This window comes from Saccharomycodes ludwigii, chromosome IV (assembly GCF_020623625.1).
Source record: "Saccharomycodes ludwigii strain NBRC 1722 chromosome IV, whole genome shotgun sequence".
Taxonomy (NCBI): domain Eukaryota; kingdom Fungi; phylum Ascomycota; class Saccharomycetes; order Saccharomycodales; family Saccharomycodaceae; genus Saccharomycodes; species Saccharomycodes ludwigii.
Window position 1 is genome coordinate 1494931 of NC_060203.1, and position 21362 is coordinate 1516292.

General features: G+C 29.2%; 5 protein-coding genes and 2 non-coding genes across 7 annotated transcripts; 5 read left to right on the top strand and 2 right to left on the bottom strand.

The window, feature by feature from the left end:
• Window positions 1-52: 52 nt before the first annotated feature.
• Window positions 53-3844, bottom strand: DSE4 (endo-1,3(4)-beta-glucanase; the record flags this gene model as incomplete). The annotated part of the gene is made up of 1 exon (XM_046078252.1): window positions 53-3844. The coding sequence occupies one exon, from the start codon at window positions 3842-3844 to the stop codon at window positions 53-55; it is 3792 nt and encodes a 1263-aa protein (XP_045934655.1).
• Window positions 3845-9890: 6046 nt separating this feature from the next.
• Window positions 9891-10871, top strand: SCDLUD_003726 (C2H2-type zinc finger protein; the record flags this gene model as incomplete). Its single annotated transcript, XM_046078253.1, has 1 exon — window positions 9891-10871. The coding sequence occupies one exon, from the start codon at window positions 9891-9893 to the stop codon at window positions 10869-10871; it is 981 nt and encodes a 326-aa protein (XP_045934656.1).
• A 604-nt stretch (window positions 10872-11475) lies between these two features.
• SCDLUD_003727 lies at window positions 11476-11567 on the top strand. The gene is given in 2 exon segments: window positions 11476-11513; window positions 11531-11567. It is a non-coding gene; the product is annotated as a tRNA-Lys (tRNA).
• A 1197-nt stretch (window positions 11568-12764) lies between these two features.
• On the top strand, window positions 12765-15755 carry SCDLUD_003728 (Zn(II)2Cys6 transcription factor; the record flags this gene model as incomplete). The annotated part of the gene is made up of 1 exon (XM_046078254.1): window positions 12765-15755. The coding sequence occupies one exon, from the start codon at window positions 12765-12767 to the stop codon at window positions 15753-15755; it is 2991 nt and encodes a 996-aa protein (XP_045934657.1).
• Window positions 15756-16027: 272 nt separating this feature from the next.
• On the bottom strand, window positions 16028-18412 carry DBF4 (protein serine/threonine kinase activating protein DBF4; the record flags this gene model as incomplete). The annotated part of the gene is made up of 1 exon (XM_046078255.1): window positions 16028-18412. One exon carries the CDS (start codon window positions 18410-18412, stop codon window positions 16028-16030), a length of 2385 nt encoding a protein of 794 aa, XP_045934658.1.
• Window positions 18413-19447: 1035 nt separating this feature from the next.
• SCDLUD_003730 lies at window positions 19448-19519 on the top strand. The gene has a single exon. It is a non-coding gene; the product is annotated as a tRNA-Thr (tRNA).
• A 468-nt stretch (window positions 19520-19987) lies between these two features.
• CDC34 (SCF E2 ubiquitin-protein ligase catalytic subunit CDC34) lies at window positions 19988-21175 on the top strand (the record flags this gene model as incomplete). The annotated part of the gene is made up of 1 exon (XM_046078256.1): window positions 19988-21175. The coding sequence occupies one exon, from the start codon at window positions 19988-19990 to the stop codon at window positions 21173-21175; it is 1188 nt and encodes a 395-aa protein (XP_045934659.1).
• Between the last annotated feature and the right edge of the window lie 187 nt (window positions 21176-21362).

The window sequence follows — 21362 nt, forward strand, 5'->3', positions numbered from 1 at the left end:
GTTACAAATACTAACTGCTCTAAAAAAGTAACGTAGGCTAGAACTTACAACATCATATTAAACCCAAAGAATTGGCAATACCACCGGAAAAAGCTAACGACCAGGTTCTACTCATCCCGTTGTCCAAATACGAGTCATCAAAACTACTCGACGAAAAAAATTCATACGAGGATTTTGGATCGTACAAAGCTTGGTTCAATCTTAATATACCTTGCCAGCCACCACTGACGTCATCAATGATCGAAGATAAAACATCACTCCATTCTTCAGAAACAAACGTACTACCTCTAATATTAGAAGAAGCTGGTGTAATCGGTAGCATATGAATTCCATGTATGTACTCAGTATTAGTACCAAAATAGGTGGTGTAATCAATCATGTTTTCAAATAATATACCAGATACTTTGTTTGGGATAAACGCACTAGGTTCAACATCGTTATCATCACTGTAATAAAAGTAGCTGTTCATAGATCTTTTCAAAATAGCCAACATCAAACTGCCACGATATTCCATAGAAGCATCCCCAATAACTTTACCCCACATCATCATACCATAGGCAAAGTTGTAATCCTCAGAACTGGATTCTTCGTTGTTACCATTAGCGCTTTCAGTTAAACCACTAGCCCAAGAGTGTCCATTAAACCAATCAAACATCCTGGAAACTGGGAAATACGTATCGGAAATACTTGGATTAGCAACATCTCTAATTAATGAATTCACCCAATCCTTGTTGTCTTCAGCCCAAGTACCGCCCGATTTAGCATCAACGTAACCAACAACAGCAGCCGCATGGATAATATAACCATAATGGAAATGATGGTCATTGTAACGTGAATTACCAAAATCATAACTCGTATCATAATCGCCCCAATCACCAGTCGAACAAATACCACCAAAATTGGTGTCATATATCAATGGATATAATTGCCCAGCTTCAAATAATAAATCAAAGGCATCCTTTATATTGTTCAAAGTGTTTTCAGTCACATCGCTATCTTCAATGATATCACTAACCGTTAATAAAATGTACGCATATTTATCTAAAACTTTCCCAACATAATACGTGTTCAACGAAGAAATAGAATCCTTAATATTCACATTCAACTCATCATTAGCAATGTCTGCTAACGCTTGTAACTGATCACTGCTGTAACTTAATGTGGTGGAATCCAATTGAGAGGTCCATGGTAACCAGCCAATATCGGCATTCAAAGTTTCATAAAAGGTTAACGAATTTGCCAAATATCCTTGCATAGTACCTTTAACAGTAGCAGCCAATTCAATGCCAGTATATGAAGCACTGGTAGTACCATCCAAAGCATCAACATGATGGGGTAAAGCAAAAATCATCGTGTACCCTGAAGCAGAAGAACCTTCCACCGTGTAATCAAAACTGTAAGAAGCTGCAATACCATCACTGGAACCATTTAGTTCAAAAGTTGTAGCATACATACCGGCAGCTTGATCATAATATACTTCCAACTCAGCAGATGGGGCGGGGGCAAATTGAACAATTAGCCCATCGATACAATCGGAAGCAGTCAAAGTGTAACCATCAGTGGTACTAAACTCGAATGATTCATAATCTTCGTAATTAGGAACAGTAACATAAATTAACCAGTCAACTCCACCAATGGTAGCTCTGTACTTCAAAATGCCTTGTGGTAGAACTTGAGAGTCTTCACTCACAAAAGTCGTAATACCCAAACCAGAATTAATCATAGCGGTTAATCCTCCATGGTAAATAGCTGTAGTGAAACCCATACCTTCGACAACTGGAATTTCGATGTAGTTAGAACTACTAGAACTTTCTACTAGGGTAACCCTGGCAGAAGAATGCCTTAAGGTATCAACAGCAAAAGTATAAGAACCCGAATAGGTAAAAGAGGTGGCAGAATAAATCAAATAGGCTCTTGAAGTTGGATTAATAAAAATTGCTGGAACACCGTTGGATTGATATTGGTCAAATATATAATCACTAGAAGTAGTATGTTGAACAGCCACACCATAGTAATCAGAAGTGGTTTGCCACAAAACATATGGGTACGCATATGATGGTTCCTCTTGAGTATTCAAAATTAAATTTTCATAAAATTTGTTAGTTTCGGGAGGTAAATTATCATTACTAACATCACTGGCTAAATAATGTGGATTGTAGTCTCTACCAAAACTGCTTGGAGGAGCATCAGTAGAAACTGGGTCAAATAAACTAACTGTCGATAAAGTATCAGTTGCAACAACGGTTGTAGTGGCAACTAAAGAAGTAACTGGGCTACTAGTCAATAGTGATAAAGTAACTAATGACTTTGAGACAGAGGTAGTAACCTCGGTAGTTGGTTCTAAAGTAACTGGAGTAATGCTGCTGCTGGAACTGCTGCTGATACTGCTGCTGATACTGCTGCTGGAACTACTACTGGAACTGCTACTGCTACTACTAATAACGTTGGAACTTGAAACAGTAGCGCTGCTAGAGGTAGAATTAGTAAAGGGATAATAAGGAGAAATGGATGATGATTCAATTATTTTTAACTTGGTGTTAGTGACAGTAATAGTGGTTTCACTCGTTGAAATGCTTTGAGTAACAATTACGGAAGTACCAACTACAATAGGAACGCTGGTAACTAAGGTTATAGAAGTAGAAGCACTTGTTGTAATTTGTTTATCAGAATTCAAAGTTTCGGTATTAATTGTGGTACCTTGAGAAGAAGAACTCATAGATTGTGTAACCAAAGGTTGTCCTGGACTACTAGTTATAGATGTAACAACAGTACCTGACAATGCACTGTTGGCACTTAATGAAGAGGTAGAGTAAATAACAGAAGAAACAGTAGTGGCAACAGTACTTAATAATTTGGTAATAGATGTAGTAGTAGGTTCAACGTAGCCAATGGAGGTACTAATATTTTCCTCTTCAGAGGAGGAAGAAGTTGCAGGTGCAATTACTGAAATTGTAGAAACATTAGAAACAGTAACCGTATTGGTACCACCAGCTTCATCAGTAGTAGTGTAGGTCGTTACGGCTGCAGCATTGCCGGTGGTAACAGCAGATGCATCATTAATTGCCACAGTAGTTGTTACAGTAGTGCTTTCAGCTACTATAACTTGAACTACAGACCATTTGGTAACAACAGCATTATTAGTAACAGTTGTTGAAGCGTCTGTGTTAGCCAAAGAAGTAGCAGAGTCCGCATTGCTAGAAGAGGAAGTCGTTTCCACTGCAGGCGAAATGACAGATATAACAGAAACAGTAGACAGCGTAACCTCACTAGTATTTCCGGCTTCATCAGTGGTGGTATATGTAGCAGCACCACCTGCAGTGACAGTAGCTAAAGTAGAAACAGTAACTACGGTTGTGTTAGACATACTATAAGTGATAGTGGCAGTGGTAGTGCTTACAGCAATGGCAGATGTATCAGTAGTAGCTACAGTAGTTGTCAAGGTAGTATCATCAACTACTATAACTTGGACCAAAGACCATGTAGTAACAGTATTAGTTGCAGTTGTCACGGCAGTTGGACTAACCGAAGAAGTGATAAGAGCGGTATTAGTGGCTGTTGCTGAAGTAGCTCTATTGGCTGGAGAAATAGCGGAATCAGTAGTAACTGTGGTGGAAGCAGACACTCTAATTGGTTTCTCAGAGTAGTAAATATGAATAACCGGCTCATTAACATAATACGTTTGACTATTAATGGTTTCATAGATCATAGACTCTTGAAGCAGTCCATCAGTTGAATACGCAACTTCTTCATAACTTGTTTGATCTCCTAAGGTTATGCGGGCCAGCAAGGAAAATAAATAAAAAAATACTAGTCCAGATATAGCTTTTTTATTAGACAGTAGCATTACTTGCTGAATTGTGTGTGTTTGTGTGTGTTTTTGTACTTTACTATAGTTAGTTTTCTACTCTATAAATTTAATAAATTGAAAAAAAAGATTGATATAATTGAGATTAACACAACTTATATAAGCAATTTTTTAAATAATAAAACCGCTGTCACTTCAGGGATACACATACTCATTTATATATAGTTCCCTTTTACTTTACTTGGTCTTTTTGATATAAATTGAATGAAAATTTTAAAGTTTTTTAAAGAAAAAATAGTAACGGTTAAAAACAATTGACAAGAAGAATGTTATTTACTTTTCAAATTCTGATTCTTCTGGGTTTTAGTTAAATTACAAAAAAAAAATGATAATGAGTGCTGCTCATACATCTTAGATCTATTTTTTCTTAATACTTTGGTTCCTTTTTATGCTTTCATTGTTTTTGTTGTTAAATTCTTTTTTTCACTTTTTGATTTTAGTTGTTAGAACAAAAATGTTGTTGTTTTTGTTATATGTAGATCTTGTGGCAAATATATGAGTAAGATCGTAAACCAAGCAAAAAAAAAAGATATTTAATCATTAACATTCTTATGTGAAAGATAATTGCTTGAAAAGTATAACTTTTTATTGTAATGGCACAAATTACACAAAAATTACTATTTTAGGATAAAATAGGAAAATCATAACCGCCCAGCCTTTTTTTTTTTTTCCCCTTTTTTTTTTTAGTTAATATTTGCTGGGTTTTTTTTCGTTTACTTTTTGTTTTGCACTTCTTTCGATTTCGTTATAATATTGAATAAAATTCCAACTATGAAATTCTACAGCAAAAAAAAAAAAAAAAAAATGCTGTATTTTAACATGGCTACGTTGTTTTTTAAGCAAGAGAAAAATGTAAAAAAAAAAACTTTTTTTCTTACTGCTTTACACCTTTATCACTCTTGACGATCAAGCAGCTTTTCAATAAAAAGAGACCAAAAAAAAAAAATGAAAAATAAAAATTACCACTCATTATTCCAAAGCACCTTTTTTTGCATGTTAACAAGCTTGTTACAATTTACATAACTAAAAAATATATTAACCAATTACCTGAATTTTAGGGGGAGAAGGATATAAACGTGAATATTTTCCTATAACGTTCGTTTGAATAGTATATATACGAAAAGATTTAAATTATTATTATATAACCTTTTTCGAATTGCCAAGCACCCCCCCTTAATTGTCTTGATATGTTTACACATTCCTTTGGAATTCTACCTTTCTTTCTTTATGTTAAGAAAAACTAGAAAAATTCCTTAAACAAACTTGTGAATTCTTTGATGAAACATAAGCATAGCTCATGATACATCATAACATTATCCCAAATGATTAGATAAAAACTATAAATCAAATACATTAGAAGTAAATGTAGTTTAATTAAAAAGATAAATAATCATATAATAACTATTATTTTATCCGGTGGTCTGTTTACATAAATAGTAAATATCTACTTGTTTTCAGTGAATACAATGATCGTATAATAACTTTTCGTTTGCAAGATATCTCCCTTTTATTTTAAAAAAAAGGGAAAAAAAAAAGAAAAAAAAAAAGAGAAAGAAAATGAAATGATAATATTCTATTTCGGACAAACCGCATACCGGAATTATTATTTTTTTTTTTTTTTTTTTTTTTTTTTTTTTTTTTATTATACATTCCGAAAAATAAAATATTATTATAATATTAATAGTGATGTTACATACAAATCGTACAACTAGACTTTAACGAATGAAACATAACACTAACAAATGGATTAGGTAATCCACCTTTTATGCTATTCTCTTAATAAAAAAAAAAAAAAAAAAAAAAAAATAATACGTGTGTAAAAAAAAAAAAAAAAAAAAAAAAAAAAAAAAGAGATTTCATCATGGGAACTTTCCGAGTTTTAGTATTCATAAAAAAAATATCCCTAAAGAAAGGAATGCAAAAATGTACGTTAGAATACGTACTAAAATAAATGTAAAAAAATTTTATATTTCCAAAGTAATTTCATAAAAGCAAAAGGTATGGATGTTTGACATGACAAATTACTGTACTTTTATATATTTCCTTATTTTGTAATATCTTTTCCCCCATACCATCTTACTTATCTCCGTCAATTACCTTATTAACATGACTTCATCTAATGTAATTAGATTTATAACCACGAGTACCTAATTATTATTAACGGTATAAAATAGCACTTCCTCTAATAAATAAATTAAATTTTCTTTAAGCATTTTCATTTGCATCATTCTTTTTTTTTTTTGTCCTTAAAACTACATAGTAGTGGCGTAATCTTATTAACGATTGATAAGGCTATGTGAGTTGTACATATATATATTCGGTTTTGTTTGTTTTATTATATCAAAAATTTGTGAGTCTTATCCGTTTCTATTTTCCACAGTTAAAATTTGTTATAGCTATTCTGTACTGTTTCCTCTTCAGTAATAATTAAACATCTTTTACATTCAACAGAGGGTTATTTCATTTCTTATTACAAAATGTTGCAAAATTGCAGTTATTGGCAGATATAATTAATTTCTAAAAAATGTACATCATTGGTAAGATCATACTATCGATAGTAACACTTCCTTTATTTGAAATAAAAAGCATAGTAATTGTATTATGGGGGAGAAAAAAAATAAATTATCATCATACCATTATTGAGCTGGCCATTTTTAATGGCAAAATTGGTAAAAATATCTTGATATTGTTGAGCTACCATATTTACAATATAAGGCATTTAAGTGGTACACGATTGTAAAATATTGGTAAGTAATGGAAGTGGAAGGAATGGTAAATTTGACTAAATTTATTCATGAATATTGGTTTGAAAACCGAATTTTACCGTTTGTGTGTTTTACGATAAAGTGCCACTTATTGTTTATGCAATATGATGGCGAGTGTTTTACACGTTGGGTAGAAACATCGAACTTGGCATTATTGGAATGGATGATCAGTCTATAGTCTTTATTACATATATGAGAAGGATTTCTAGCGGGAATCACAGTATACTTAAATACTATATGGCATAAATTAAAAGGCAAAAAGTTTTTATTGATAATTTATTTATAAAATAGTTGCTATACCTACTAAGCCTATTCTTATTCGTTGAATAGGTGTTTGATAATTTTTAGTCTATAATATCATTCACATCATCACTAAAATGTTGATATACCGCAATGGAATTTTGTCGTATATTATTTGCCTGGTATAAATTATTTGTTTTTGGCTCATTAGAATCATATAACTTAGTAAAACCAATATATATATATGTATACTGTTATTATTATGGGCTTTTCTCCCAAATGCTTTTTTTGGTATTAGCTTTTTAATTAACGAGCTATGATTGAAACTTAAGTTCACATGTATCTATTTTGTTTTTACAAACATATTGGTGTCATAGCTAGCTTTTAAACTGCAATGTTTCGTGTTTTTTAATTCAATACATGGAGTTGATAACCCTTTATATACAGGGTAATCATCGCTTTTTACTTTACTTCATTCTGCCAAATTTAATTATTTTTTAGTCATATATGGAAGGGGGAAGGGGGGGGGCATTATAAATGTAAAAAAAAAAAAAAAGATTTTGACGTTCGAGTTGCATTAGTATTTGGAATAAATAAACGGTTTTTATGGTTATTATTTTGGTAAATGGCAATTGTGTTGAAGGATAATATATAATATACCAAAAAAAAAAAAAAAAAAAAAAAATATGGGCTTAGTATAAGCTACATGTTTTGTCAGTATCTTCTTGGACTTTTTCAATTGATTAGATAATGCTAGTTTTTTATAATAAATATTAAAACCAAAATTTGAAATATTGGGTCAATTTTGGCTTACAATCATAGAGCAAAAATTATGAATAACTTGTAATGCAATATGATGATAATGGCAACTTTTATATCAAAATCAAATGGTTATTGCTAAGTTCCACAATTAGTGAATATTAAGCTCGGCTTGGCTAAAGCTTTTAATTGAGACATGTGCTGCCAATGAAAGCTCTTGCTTCTGGTGAATATGGTGCAATAGAAAATGCATGAGTATTAGGCTCATAGATAAAAAAAAATTCTAAGTATAGTTTTCAAAGTTACTGGTAGAACTATACCTTTTTTTTTTCTCAAAACAAAAAAAATCCTTGAGTTTGATTTCAGGCTTTATAATTTTTTATAAATATTCATAATGATATTATTATATCTAAAGTTTGTTGAATTGACCATACTACAAAAAAAATTTTTTTTTTTTCTTTTTTTTTTAAGAGTTATCTTTAACATTCATGAGATTTTTAATTGTAAATCAGATGTAGTATGGTTCTGCTAAATGAGTATGAGCCTTTTATAGTATTTTGGTAGTTTCGGTTTGACGAAAATAGTTGTAATTTGCTTGCTTTGGTTTTATTATAGGTTATAGCGCGGAATGTAGCACTAACATGTTAATCAATTAATCCACATCCCGTAATATTCTCTCAATTAAAAAAAAAAAAAAAAAAAAAATATTACGTATGTAAAGAATGAGATTTTATCATGAAAACTTTCTGAGTTTTAGTATTCATAAAAAATATCCCTAAAGAAAGGGATGCGGAAGTACATGTTAAAATACGTATTAAAATTACGAAAAAAAAAAAAAATGTTTTAAAAATGATCTCATAAGAGCAAAAGGTATGGATGTTTGATAGTATAACTTGATATTCACAATTAGTTTTCACCTTTATTTTTTATTTAATTAAAAACAAGCACATTAATGTTATGTTGTATTATTCGTTTTGTTTCCCTGTTTCGTTCCTTTTTTTTTTTTTTTTTTTTTTTTATTTTTGTTGCTTATACGCTCACAACCAGAATAAATAAAAGTAGATATGCTGATGTAAAAGAAAAAAATAAAATAAAAAAATGATCAAAAAAGTTAAATACTGTTTGTGTTTTCATTTATTTTATGTATTATTTGTAATTATTGAAGTATTTCCGAATCTATACATTTATATAAAAGCTCGTAAATAATAATAGTGGTAAACAAATAACAATAGAATTTGTTGTGTAAAACGGTTATTTTTGCCCATTGCGAATAACATCGTAGTAAAAAGGGAAAAATTAATAAAAGGAAAAAAAAATAAATAAATAATTTTGTTAAAAAGAGAGAAAAAAAAAAAAAAAATAAAAAAATTAGATGAAAAAAAAATAAAAAAAATTTTGGTGGGTTGATAATAAAGTAACACCTGTACATTTTTTAATATATGTATTTTATGTCACTACCATTAAAACTATACAAATAAAATAAAATAAAATAGAATAAAATAAAATAAAATAAAATAAAAAAGCGTGCAAAAATCCATACAATAAAAAAAAAAAAAGAAAAAAAAAACTTAAATCTCAGGTCCTTTATTTATTACCGATTCAGGTTCACCAATAGACTGGCTTTGTTTTCTTTCTTTTCACAAATTTGCTGTTCTTTATAAGTTACTAACAAGATTTTTAATCGAATTTCATATTTATTCATATATATATATATATATATGGTCTTTTCGTCATCAATATATTTTTTTTTTTACCTTCAATAGTCACATATACTATTTTTCAACAAAAAAAAATATTATATTATTATTAAGGAGGCTAAAGACGAATTCTCTCAAGTTACGAGCAAGTATATAAGACCACTGATACTTTGACTTAATAATTTAAAACTGTACTTGATTGAAGAATATTATTTGAATTATAAAAAAGAATTAATTAAACAAAATATAATTCAACAATTTATATTTAGTTATAAATGGATAATAATATTAATAAGTCAATTGTTATTATTTCTATTGTCAATATACTGAACTCCTTTTGTTAATTTACTTGAAGAAAAAAGACAAAAAGAAAACAACCTCATAGTCCAATTTTTTTTAAGCAATTTTGCTTTATTCAATTCACTAGTTAATATTTTTAATCTGTTCATTTGTTTTTTTTTTTTTTTTACTTTTTATATCGGTAATTTAGGTCCCAGATTTTTAAAACAATATATATATATATATATATATTCATTATTTATGATTGTACTATTGTAAAGAAGGATGGGAATAGATAGTAACAATAACAACAATAATAAAAAGCACAACTTAAATCACCACAACCAATCAAGTGATCAACAAAAAAACAAAGAAAAAAATAATAATACCGCTCCTCATCCATGTTTCCAATCTTCGCAACAAGTTATAAGAGACTTATTAGAAAAAGATGAATCGTTGAGTCCAAATTTATATATGAATAGATTTAGTACTTCTAATCCAGAAGAGTTTACAAATACTCCAACTTTTATCATAAACACGGTAACCTCTGGCAACAGTGCTGTTATTAATAATTTGATGAATAAAAACAAAATAAAAATAGATGAAGGTGCCCTTGATTCTTCTGAAATTATTGAACAAATAAATCGTTATGAAAATGAGCTAATAAGGGACAATAATGTCAAAATTGAGCAGCGTCTTATAATAGACCAAGAAAATACTGTAGACGACAACGATAATAGTAATAATAATAATAATAATAATAATAATAATAATAATAATAATAATAATAATAATAATAATAATAATAATAATAATAATAATAATAATAATAATAATAATAATAATAATAATAATAATAATAATAATAATAATAATAATAATAATAATAATAATAATAATAATGTCAGAACTTTTGACTCTTTCTGTGAGCAGTCTGCTATCATTCATGGCCTCACTATTAATGATCAAGTGCCCAACAACTCAGGTATATGTGCATATACACGATTCCAACAACAAAATACAGTATTAACATCCAAAAATAATTATCCAAAAATATCTTTAAAAAAAAAAAAAATTAGAAGATGTAATGTTTGTGGTAAAGATTTTTCTAGACCGTCATCATTAGAAATTCACAAAAATATACACACAGGCATAAAGCCTTTTGTTTGTCCTTATAAAGATTGTAATAAAACTTTTAATGTCAAGTCTAATATGATTAGACATTCAAAATTGCATGAGAAACTAAAGCCTAAATCGAATGAATGAATTTTGCATCAACTAATTGATAAATAAATATATTTTTATGGAATTGTTTCTTTGTTTTTCTGATCTATAAACACCTTAATTTTGCAAGAATATAATCACTAAAGTTTGCTTGGCAACTTATTTCAAAAGTACAAATTGTAATTTGTTGAATATTTCTAGTGTGAGTCCGTCAGATTAAAGGTTGTTCTGATTTTTTAAACACTAACCAAAACTATTAATATGCCATTTAACTTAGAAAGTTGACATGGCCATTTTGTTACTATTCATAATTTATTGCTAATACCTCAGTCGGAGATATTTTTTTATTACTTTGAGGCATTGACAAGTTAGTAAAATATTTATGGAGCCGATACTTGGGTTGAAGTATCTGTTTATATTTATTAAATAAGCTATAACAGCCGCTTTTATATCATTTTTCAGATTTTATATTTCTAACAGTGGTGTCAATAATACATGATTGTTCGCAATATTACTAAAGTGAACACTTTACTTGTTTTTTTTTTTTTGTTTATTGGGTAGTAGTGATTTACTGCACTTTTTTAAAGTATTGCAAATTAATTTTGAAAATGAATGTAAAGCATTTTTTCTGAGAAATCAGAACTCGTCCTTGTTAACTCAGTTGGTAGAGTGTTCGGCTTTTAAGCTCTGTAATCGCAAGGAACCGAAATGTCAGGGGTTCGAGCCCCCTATGAGGAGTTCTAAATTTAATTTTAATATTTTTTTTACATTTTATTTTTCACCTGCTTCCTTTTTTTTTTGACGTTTAGTATTTTTAAACAAGTTCTTATCAGCCGTTTGTTTTTGGTTTAGTTTTGCTTAACCAATTATTTTTTTTTTTCTTTTTTTTTATTTTTTTTTTCCGATTACTGCACCTCGGGTTTCTTTTATGGCTGAGTACTGATACTTTTTTTTTTCTTATCAGAATTGCGCATTGTGCTTAATAAGAAAAGCGCTGCGCGTTTATATATGCTGGGACTGACTTAAACGCGGTCTCAAATATGTACCACATACGCATTGGTTTCTTTTCTAATGTTGCATCATTGAAAAAAAGAATAAAAAAAAATAAAACAACCATTTCACCTAAATTTAATAAAGCATTAAAGCTGTTAAGTTGAGAACCGACAATTAACTTCCTTCTTAAAAAAAAAATACCTCTGATAACACGTGAATCATGGTTATTTAAATACCTTTTGATTACATATCACCAATACCTGGTTTTATTGTCTTGATATTTTTACGAAAAAAAAAAAAGAAAAAGAAAAAAAAATAAACTAGTAAATTGTTTTAAAATTATATTACAAGAGATATCTAGCTTACTTTGTTCAAGATAAAAGCATCATCGTTTGGATCTTTTGTTTAGTGTTGCTGGATAACTAAAATTGCTAGGAAAAAGAAGAAAAAAAAGAAAAAGAAAAAATGATTAAATTAAATTAAAGAATTCTCTTTACTTAATTATTTAGATGCTTCACTATAATTTATTTTTCTTGTTTTTCCTTTTTTTTTTTTTCGCTACCTTTATTAAATCAACCTTTAAAGGTTCGGCGGAAAAAGGTTAAGCCATTGTAGATATCAACATCACTACTTTATACTACTACTAATACAAATAGCAACAACAAAAACAAAAGTATAACACAAGTGACAATAAGATTCTAACTCAATGTATATATAAAAAAAAAAAAAATCATATAATCAACGGTACAAAAGAAAGGTTTAAATCGCAACAGCCCCCGACAATTTTTTTTTCCTTTTTTTCTTTTTTTTTTTTATTTTTATTTTCTGTTCTGTTCTTTTTATTTATTTAAAAAAATAATAATACCATCACTTACTTGTTTCTTAAACAATCATAAAAAAAGAAAAAATTAAATCTATAACCAAAAAGATAATCAAAAAGTTATGGAACACAATAACATATCAGCCAACAATAACACTGTTTCTAATATCACAAAGCGAAAAAATATTATTTATCGAAAGCGCCAAACTAAAAGAACTAAACAGCTATTAGAAAAAAATTCAAATATAGAAATAGTCAAAAATTTAGAAATCCGATCAAAACTCGGGTGCTTGACATGCAAAGATAGAAAGAAGAAATGTGATGAATTACATCCTAAATGCTATAATTGTAAGAAAAATTTTTTGTATTGTAGGTGGCCAAAGAACTCCCTTGATGGTAGTGATGATGGCCAGGAAGATGAACAGAATGGAATTTTTGTTAATTGTACAGTAGATGACTTCACTGATGAATACACAATTGTAGCGGATACTAGTAATTCTTCAATTAAAACTGATGATGAGGATAACAATGAAAATTTCTTGTTTTTGTATACAAAAAAAACCAAACCCTATTTTTATCATAATTTAGAATTAACTACTCTTAAATACAGGAAAATTTTTAAGGATACGGCACGAATACATTTTAATATTGATGAAATTATAGAATATGATAAATCATTGGCAAAGTTCCCATCTTTAGAAATGCTAAGAAAGTCAGATGAAAAATTCCAAAGTTTGGTTAAAAATGAAATACTGAAAAAGAAAAATAATCAACTTGAATTTAATATTGGTAACGAACTCCTGAATTTCGGTGTGGATGACAAAGCAGAAGACGTTGACCAGTACCAAAACATTTTTAAAAACTTGTTGGATATTAAAGTGGAACCATACAAAGTATTAACAAATAATACAGGAGAAATACCGCATTCTGAATTTTTTACTTATTCCAAACTATCAACACCTGAAGTGTTAGAAAATGTTGATCATACTACTAATGCTACTATTGATGAAATTCTTTTTGCTAATAATAATAATAATAATAATAATAATAATAATAATAATAATAATACTGATAATAATACTGATAATAACACTAATAATAATATATTCATAGGATCTCATAGCTCTGTTTCAAAAAACCAACATAAAATTGTTTCCTCCCATTCGCCTTCAAATTACCAGCAAAATGCTTATGAACCAAACGCTCCTTCAACTATTAATAATAATTTTATACAAGAACTACCTGCACCTTCTAGTCCACCCAACCAAACACTTTCTCCTCAATCCTATGTTCCTCTTTCTGAGGAAATGTTTGTTAGACCCCCATTTTTTCATAAAAAGAATGATGTCATGAAACCACCTGCGAAAATACCAGATGTCAATCTTCGTTCAAATTATAGCTTCTTTTCAGATGATGGGAATGAATTAACCCAAAAATATAAACAATTGGTTGAGGATATAGAAGATGGAAAGTATCAAGGAAGATGGGACGAAGTTCCCAGCGACGAAGCTTTTTTATTTTATGTTTGTGTTGAAAGATTTATACCTAAAATTGGACCACAAGAAACTCATCCAATGTTAACTACAAAAGCTACTTTTATCCCTCAAGTCGAACATAACCCAATAATGAAAGAAGTTTTTTTGTGCTGTGGATCGGTTTACTTGGAATGGTATGATCCATCAATCGCCCTATTATCAAACCAGTTGTATGAAAGTAGCTGCGAACTAATAAAAAAATATATTATGGAACACAAAGGCCATGTCACTACGGAGCGATGGCTGCTAGCAGCTTTCCTGTTGTTATGTCTAAGAACTAAATCTAGTAATTCAGGGACGGTAGACGAGTGTGCCAAATGTTTGTCGTATGCTTTTATTATTATACAACAAATCTATTTTGAACCTTCTGACATTAGTCAAGTAAATAACGGTGATGTTAATCCTGCCATTAATAGCAAAAGTAGTGTTAGCAACGCCACTGATAATGATATAAAAGAAGATTTTACTCAATTGAAGAAAAAAAATACATACTTGACATTGGATAGTGTCAATTTACATAAAGACCCTGCCACGGATTTTCCAGGTGCTGTAAATAACACTGGTTCGTATGTTTCCAAGTCTACCAGGACCAACAGTATTTCAAGTAACACAACTAGTTTAAATAGTTGTCATGATAACTACACTAGAGATGAATTCGATGAAATGTTTTTGAAACTAGGTTTACAAAAATTGGAATATGAAATTGTTAATGATATAATGGCAGTTAATTCTAATACAAACTCACATACAACAATCTCCAAGCCAAGTGATGATAAAAAATTAGAAAAAATTGAAAGCAAGTTAATTTTTACCATAAAGGACTCTTTAATTTTACAACCCGAAGAAAGAATGTTTATTGAAAGTTTCATTTATAATTACTCGGTTGTTGTATTTTTCGCCACAGATATTTCTAATTTACCCAATCCATTCCAAATTTTCAAAAAACTATCACATCTTTTGAAATGTCCCATTTACCACTGTGATTTGGAGTGGATGAACAACCCGGTTTTGGGTAGTGCCTTGGATGCCTTTGAAATATTGGCGAAAATATCATACATTTCTCGTCTACCGCTCGATCAAATTAAGAATGATGTAACTTTGTATAATAAACTAGTACAATTAAACAATATGGCTCTTTATTATACCTCCCCACTAATTCCACAGCATTTAATTGGTAAATCCCATGAAGCTAGTGTTCATTGTGGGCTAATTGTTTCCAAATCATGTTATCTATTGAGTCAAATGATGATAAGTGTAATTAGATTTGGGAAATTTGATATGTATGAGGAAAAAATACAAAAAGTTGTTAAACAAATTTTAAAAGCTGTGAGTAAAATCCCGCTCAAAAATAGAATATGGGGAATTTTACCTTGGTCGATTTTAATTGCTGGATGCTTTACTGTTGATGATAATGATAAACAGGAAATTCTTAAGTGCCTAGAATATTGTGGTGATGTTATACATTCATCTAATTTTACAAATAATAGATTTTTTTTCCAGAAAATTTGGGCTATTCCTAACGGAGAAGGTTGGAAAATTTTGCTTGACAGGAAAGAATTGACCAAGGTAATGACTTGAAGACTTTTTTTTTTTTTTTTTTTTGGTATATATTTGGTAAAATTTTTACGATTAGAAATATTTTCAATGTTTTCAAGTTAATAAGATAAAATAAAATAATATATATATATATATATATTGATACTCCTAAATATCATACTTTACATATTTGAGCTATTATCATTCACGGTTTATTTTTGTTCTTATGTTCAACAGAAATAACTAAAAAAAATATTCATATCTTTATTCTCTTTTTCCATTATAAGGAACAATTAAATAATTATATTACTAATTTAATAATGCAATTTGTTTATCTTAGTAGGGCTTTCTAATGCAATAGCTACATGTAAGTCTTCGATCAAACTATCTATAGCTTTAAAATTCAAGTCGTTATTCGCAAATTCCTGATGCTTTTCCGTTTTAATATGTTCACTTAATCTCTCGTATTTAACACGACAATTCTCACAATATCCTCCACCTAATTTCTTATCTTTAATAGCTTGTGGTTGTGGTTGTGCTGGTGTACGAATTTTTGTCACTGTAGAAGTGTTATTCTTAATTCCATGCTTAAGTGAAGAATCATTGATGGTAAATATTTTATTTATTTTAGTGCTGTTAAATTTCGATGTGTTGTTATGGTTAATTGTGCTTGAGGCACCCCCAGTTCTGCCGCTATTAGTAACATTTAACGTGGCACTTACAGCAGTAGTGGCAACACTTGTGCTATTAGATGTAGCATTAGAAATCGAAGTAGAAGCACCACCCATGTTATTTAAAGTCGGTGGTTTACTATTATTATTCCTTTCTACAACCAACTTGTTTAAATGTTGCAAAGTTTTATTAACAACAGAACTCTTAGTTGGTGCTAGTCCATTTCCTGTGTCGTTAGATAAGTTGACGCCACTTGCCTTGATCTCAAATGGAGTTAACCTTTTCCTTTGAGATTCCTCAAATTCGGCGGTTTCAAATCTTATTAACGCTGGAGGACCACGCTTCTCATTACTATTGTTTTCAATACAATTGATAGTCGTGGTACCATCGTTATCTAGATTTTGTCTTTTCCACGTAGCCTTTGGGGGTAATCTGTTGGTTATAGATAAATCGCATTTATCGGGTCTATTCTCGCCATCAGTAGTCAAAGTGTTCCCAAGGTTAGTAGCATCACTGTTTTTCATATTTCCCTTTATGATTTTGAATTCTTCATTGTACAACTTTTCTGAATCCATATATTTAGTGTCAATGATATATAAATTATTACTTGGATTAGGATTAGCTGTTTCGCTATATAACCTACGCAATATCAGGGCATAATTTTCATTTAACTTATCTCTTTTATATCTTTTCAAAATACGACGGGGTTGTAATTCATCATATCCTTCATCTCCAACAAAGGGGCATCTTCCCAATGAGCCAAATTTAATTTTTGGATAGCCTACTGGTTTGTTAGTGTTATCATTTTTGGGCCATTCTATGGCAATAATGGGACTAAACTGTTGGTTTAGATCATAAATGTATAAATGAGGGACAAATGATTTAAAATAATGAATATCATCCCTTTTGCAAAATGGATCTCTATCAGTGGGGCCATAAAGCTTTTCATTTTTTAAATAATGGGACAAAGATTTATTTTTCATTGAGGAATCAGTATTATGATAATTATCTTGTGGAACATTGTAATTATGAATATCAACATCTAAGTTTTTCAAAAACCGTTGAGCTTTATCAAAATTCCAAATTTTCATATAAGCATGATGAGCCTTATTTAAAACATCATTTTCAGGTAATTTGGAATAATCAGATATATTGCTTCTAGTGGTAATTACAATAGTAATATGTGTATCAAAGAAGGATTTGATTTCAGCGCCTAATGAAATAAAGGCATTCCTTAACAAAATGTATGTTTCATTTATATCGCTGTTATTGGGACTGTTATTATTAGTGGTATTGGCAACAACAGCATCATTAATTATGTCAAAATATATACGTGTACCTTTTTTCATAATTTGCTTCCAATTTTGTTGCCAGTTTTTCATATCTAAACTATTACTGACAACAGCTTTTTTTGGCTGCTTAACAAGTTTTTTTGCACTAATATTATCTGAGATTAATTTTTGATTGTTTGTTTTGAGTGTAGTGTTTATAGAAGAAGTTTTTTTAGCATTACTACTGGTAATGTTATTGGTTTTAGACTTCATAATTGCAAATTTTCTTTTATTAGTTAACGTTGTATTTAAAGCATTAATATTTGACAAAACGGGTAAAATTTTTGGATGTTCCTGAAATAAGGCACCATCAATTGACCTTTTGCAGAATTTTGTTGCTTTTATTTTTGTAGTGTTGTTATGTTTCAGTTTTTTTAAGACATGTAACTCTGTAACATCGGCGTCTTTTTCTTCCTCTTGTTGACGTGGTTGTTGATCTGCTATCACAGTTAATTTTTCGTTTTTTCCCTCTTTTTCTTCTTCAACGTCAGCTACTATTTGTTTTTTGTTATTATTGATAGAATGTGAGACTGGTAGTTCTTTATTGATAACAGTGATACCGGTGTTTTTTATGAGCGGTGTAACTTTCAAAAGCTCAGTTTTATTTATTTTTGTTGCACACATTGTTGGCAATGCTACTTTATTGGCATTTGTTTCTATTAGAGGTACTCTTTTTCTACTATTCTTATCAATCATGAATTATAAATATATATATATATATATTTATGTTATTTAATTTATTATTATTGTTGTGTTAGTAGATACGTTTCAGTTTTATAACTACTTGAGATTTGATTGTTTATTTGTTTTTCTTTCTTTCTTTTTTTTTTTTTTTTTTTTTTAAAAAAAAGAACAAGATTAGAAAGAATCAATTCAACGTTTAAATCGTATGTTTTTGTATTATGTATATATATATATAACATATAATATATATTTTGTTTGGTAGTCGTACAAAATGCTTGAAAAATATTCAAAAAGAGCCCTAAAAGAATAATTGTAAGCAACGCGTTTTAAAAAAAATTGAAAAAAGTGATAATTAACGCGTTTATTATTATAATTTTTGTACGGAAATCCGGATGTAATCGGACATAAGTTAATATAATGTAAATTATTTTCCCTTTTTTTTTTTTTTTAATTCATTATTATTTATTGTTGCGGGCCGTACAAACGATTGTATGTTTACTTTGCACGTGACAGTTCAAACTTGAAAATATTTCCATATGATAATACATATTTCATTAAACAAACCTATTCTTATCTACCTATAAATACATACAGAACCTATTGTTTTAACTAATTATAATCACTCAACTTGTTTCTACCCTTTTTTCTTTAATATATCTAAAGTTATTTATCTTACAACCATAATATCCCATCTAGCCTATTTGTCGCACGGATTGTTCATTTATTTTTCTCATATTAAGTGTTTGTCACAGTTCATAGAGAGTGTAGCAATAATGGCAGATTAAGAAACTCCCAAAAAGCATGTAATTCTCGTAATGGACAAGAACGAAACATTAGAAAAGAATAATATACATGGCAAATAGAAAAAAAAATTGGAAACTAAATCACATATATAAAAGTCGTTGATTTAAGAGTTACTTATTACTTTAAAACATATAAGTTACACCTTAGATGGCTCAAAATATATGAAAAGACAAGTGACAAGTTATTTTATCAGCCTTTTCATAACATATATTATAATTATGCATGTAACACGCATCATTGGTTGCCTCCTTAGCTTAGTGGTAGAGCGTTGCACTTGTAATGCAAAGGTCGCTAGTTCAATTCTGGCAGGTGGCAGTAGTATTGTTTTTGCATGCTTAAAACATTTCTTTTTTTTTTTTTTTTTTTTTTTTTTGTTTTTTTCCTTTCAAGCTTAAAATTGATTAATTTTTCTGTCTGTGGATATTTCTGTGCTTTTTTTTTTTGCTCTTTGCTTTTTTATTATTAATAATTTTTTTTTAATTTTTAATTTTTAATTTTTAAACTAGATTCCTTTTTTGCCTCCTTTTTTTTTTTTTTTTTATTTTGTTTCTTTTTTAAAAAAATATTTAACTTATTTTTGTTATTCTTGTTATAACTTTTTTTTATATATTTTTATTAATAATATCAAGAAAGAAAGAAAAAAATTAAAAATTAAAAAAAAATAAAACTAATTAAAAAGGAAGAGGTTTTTTTTTTTTTTTTTTTTGCAACAACAAATATCAACAATATTATATTTCCTTTTACCACATAAAAAAAACCAAAAACTAACATATACAACTGAAAATGAGTAATTCACGTAAAAGCACAGCCGCCTCTTTATTACTACGTCAATACAGAGAATTAACAGATCCTAAAAAAGCCATACCATCTTTCCATATCGAACTGAGTGATGACGATAATATATTTGTGTGGAATATTGGTGTCATGGTACTAAATGAAGATTCTATATACCATGGGGGTTATTTTAAGGCACAAATGAAATTCCCTGATGATTTCCCCTTTTCTCCTCCAAGTTTCAGATTTACACCAGCTATTTATCACCCAAATGTTTATAGAGATGGCAGACTATGTATTTCTATATTACATCAGAGTGGTGATCCCACAAGTGAAGAACCAGATAGTGAAACTTGGTCTCCTGTACAAACCGTAGAAAGTGTTTTGATTAGTATTGTTTCATTATTAGAAGACCCAAATATTAACTCACCAGCCAATGTTGATGCTGCTGTTGACTATAGAAAGCATCCAGATCAATATAAGCAACGAGTCAAGATGGAAGTTGAAAGGTCTAAACAAGATATCCCTGATGGTTTTATTATGCCAAATTCTATTCAAGATGCATATTTATCTTCTTCAAGCATTATTAATTCTGCTACTTCTTCTTTTACTACTTTGGGTGCTAGTGGTAGTAATTCTGGAATTATGAATAATCTCCCCACCGCTATTACTAATAATAATAATAATAATAATAATAATAATAGTAGTAATAATAGTCTCGATAATAACGAGGCTAATACTGATAGTAGTCATATTTATAATAGTCATACCAATAATAACAATAACAGTAAGATTCTATCGAAACAGAACGTAGCAACGCAAAATAATAGAAAAACGTCAGAGTCTTTTTTCCCCTCTTGTTCGTCCTCAAAATTAAATATAGCAAGTTTTAATAAAACTGCCTCTGCTACTTTAGATTTTGGAAATATAGGATCTAGCGGCAGTACCAATAGCGCCGATAATTTTTGGTATGATAGTGACATCGATGAGGAAGAAGATGTGGATATGATATTTTATGATAGCGAGGAAGATGAAGACGACGATGATGATTATGATGTTGAAGATAATAGTAACGATATGAAGAAGAAAAATAAATCATTAAAGAAGAAGAATAATGTTGATAACGATGACAATGAAAGCTTTATGGATAAGACAGCAAATGTTGTAAAGAAAGTGGCAGCTGAATACAATGAATAAGTTGGAAAAAAAATTTAGTGTTGGCTTTAAGAGTTTGAGGATTAAGGAATTCATTTATGATTATTACTATTATTATCTTGGTTTTTATTTTATATATATATATATATATATATTTTTTTTTTTTTTTTGGCGCATTTATCATTCAAATATAAGCTATGTTAATATAATATCATATAATATTACTGTG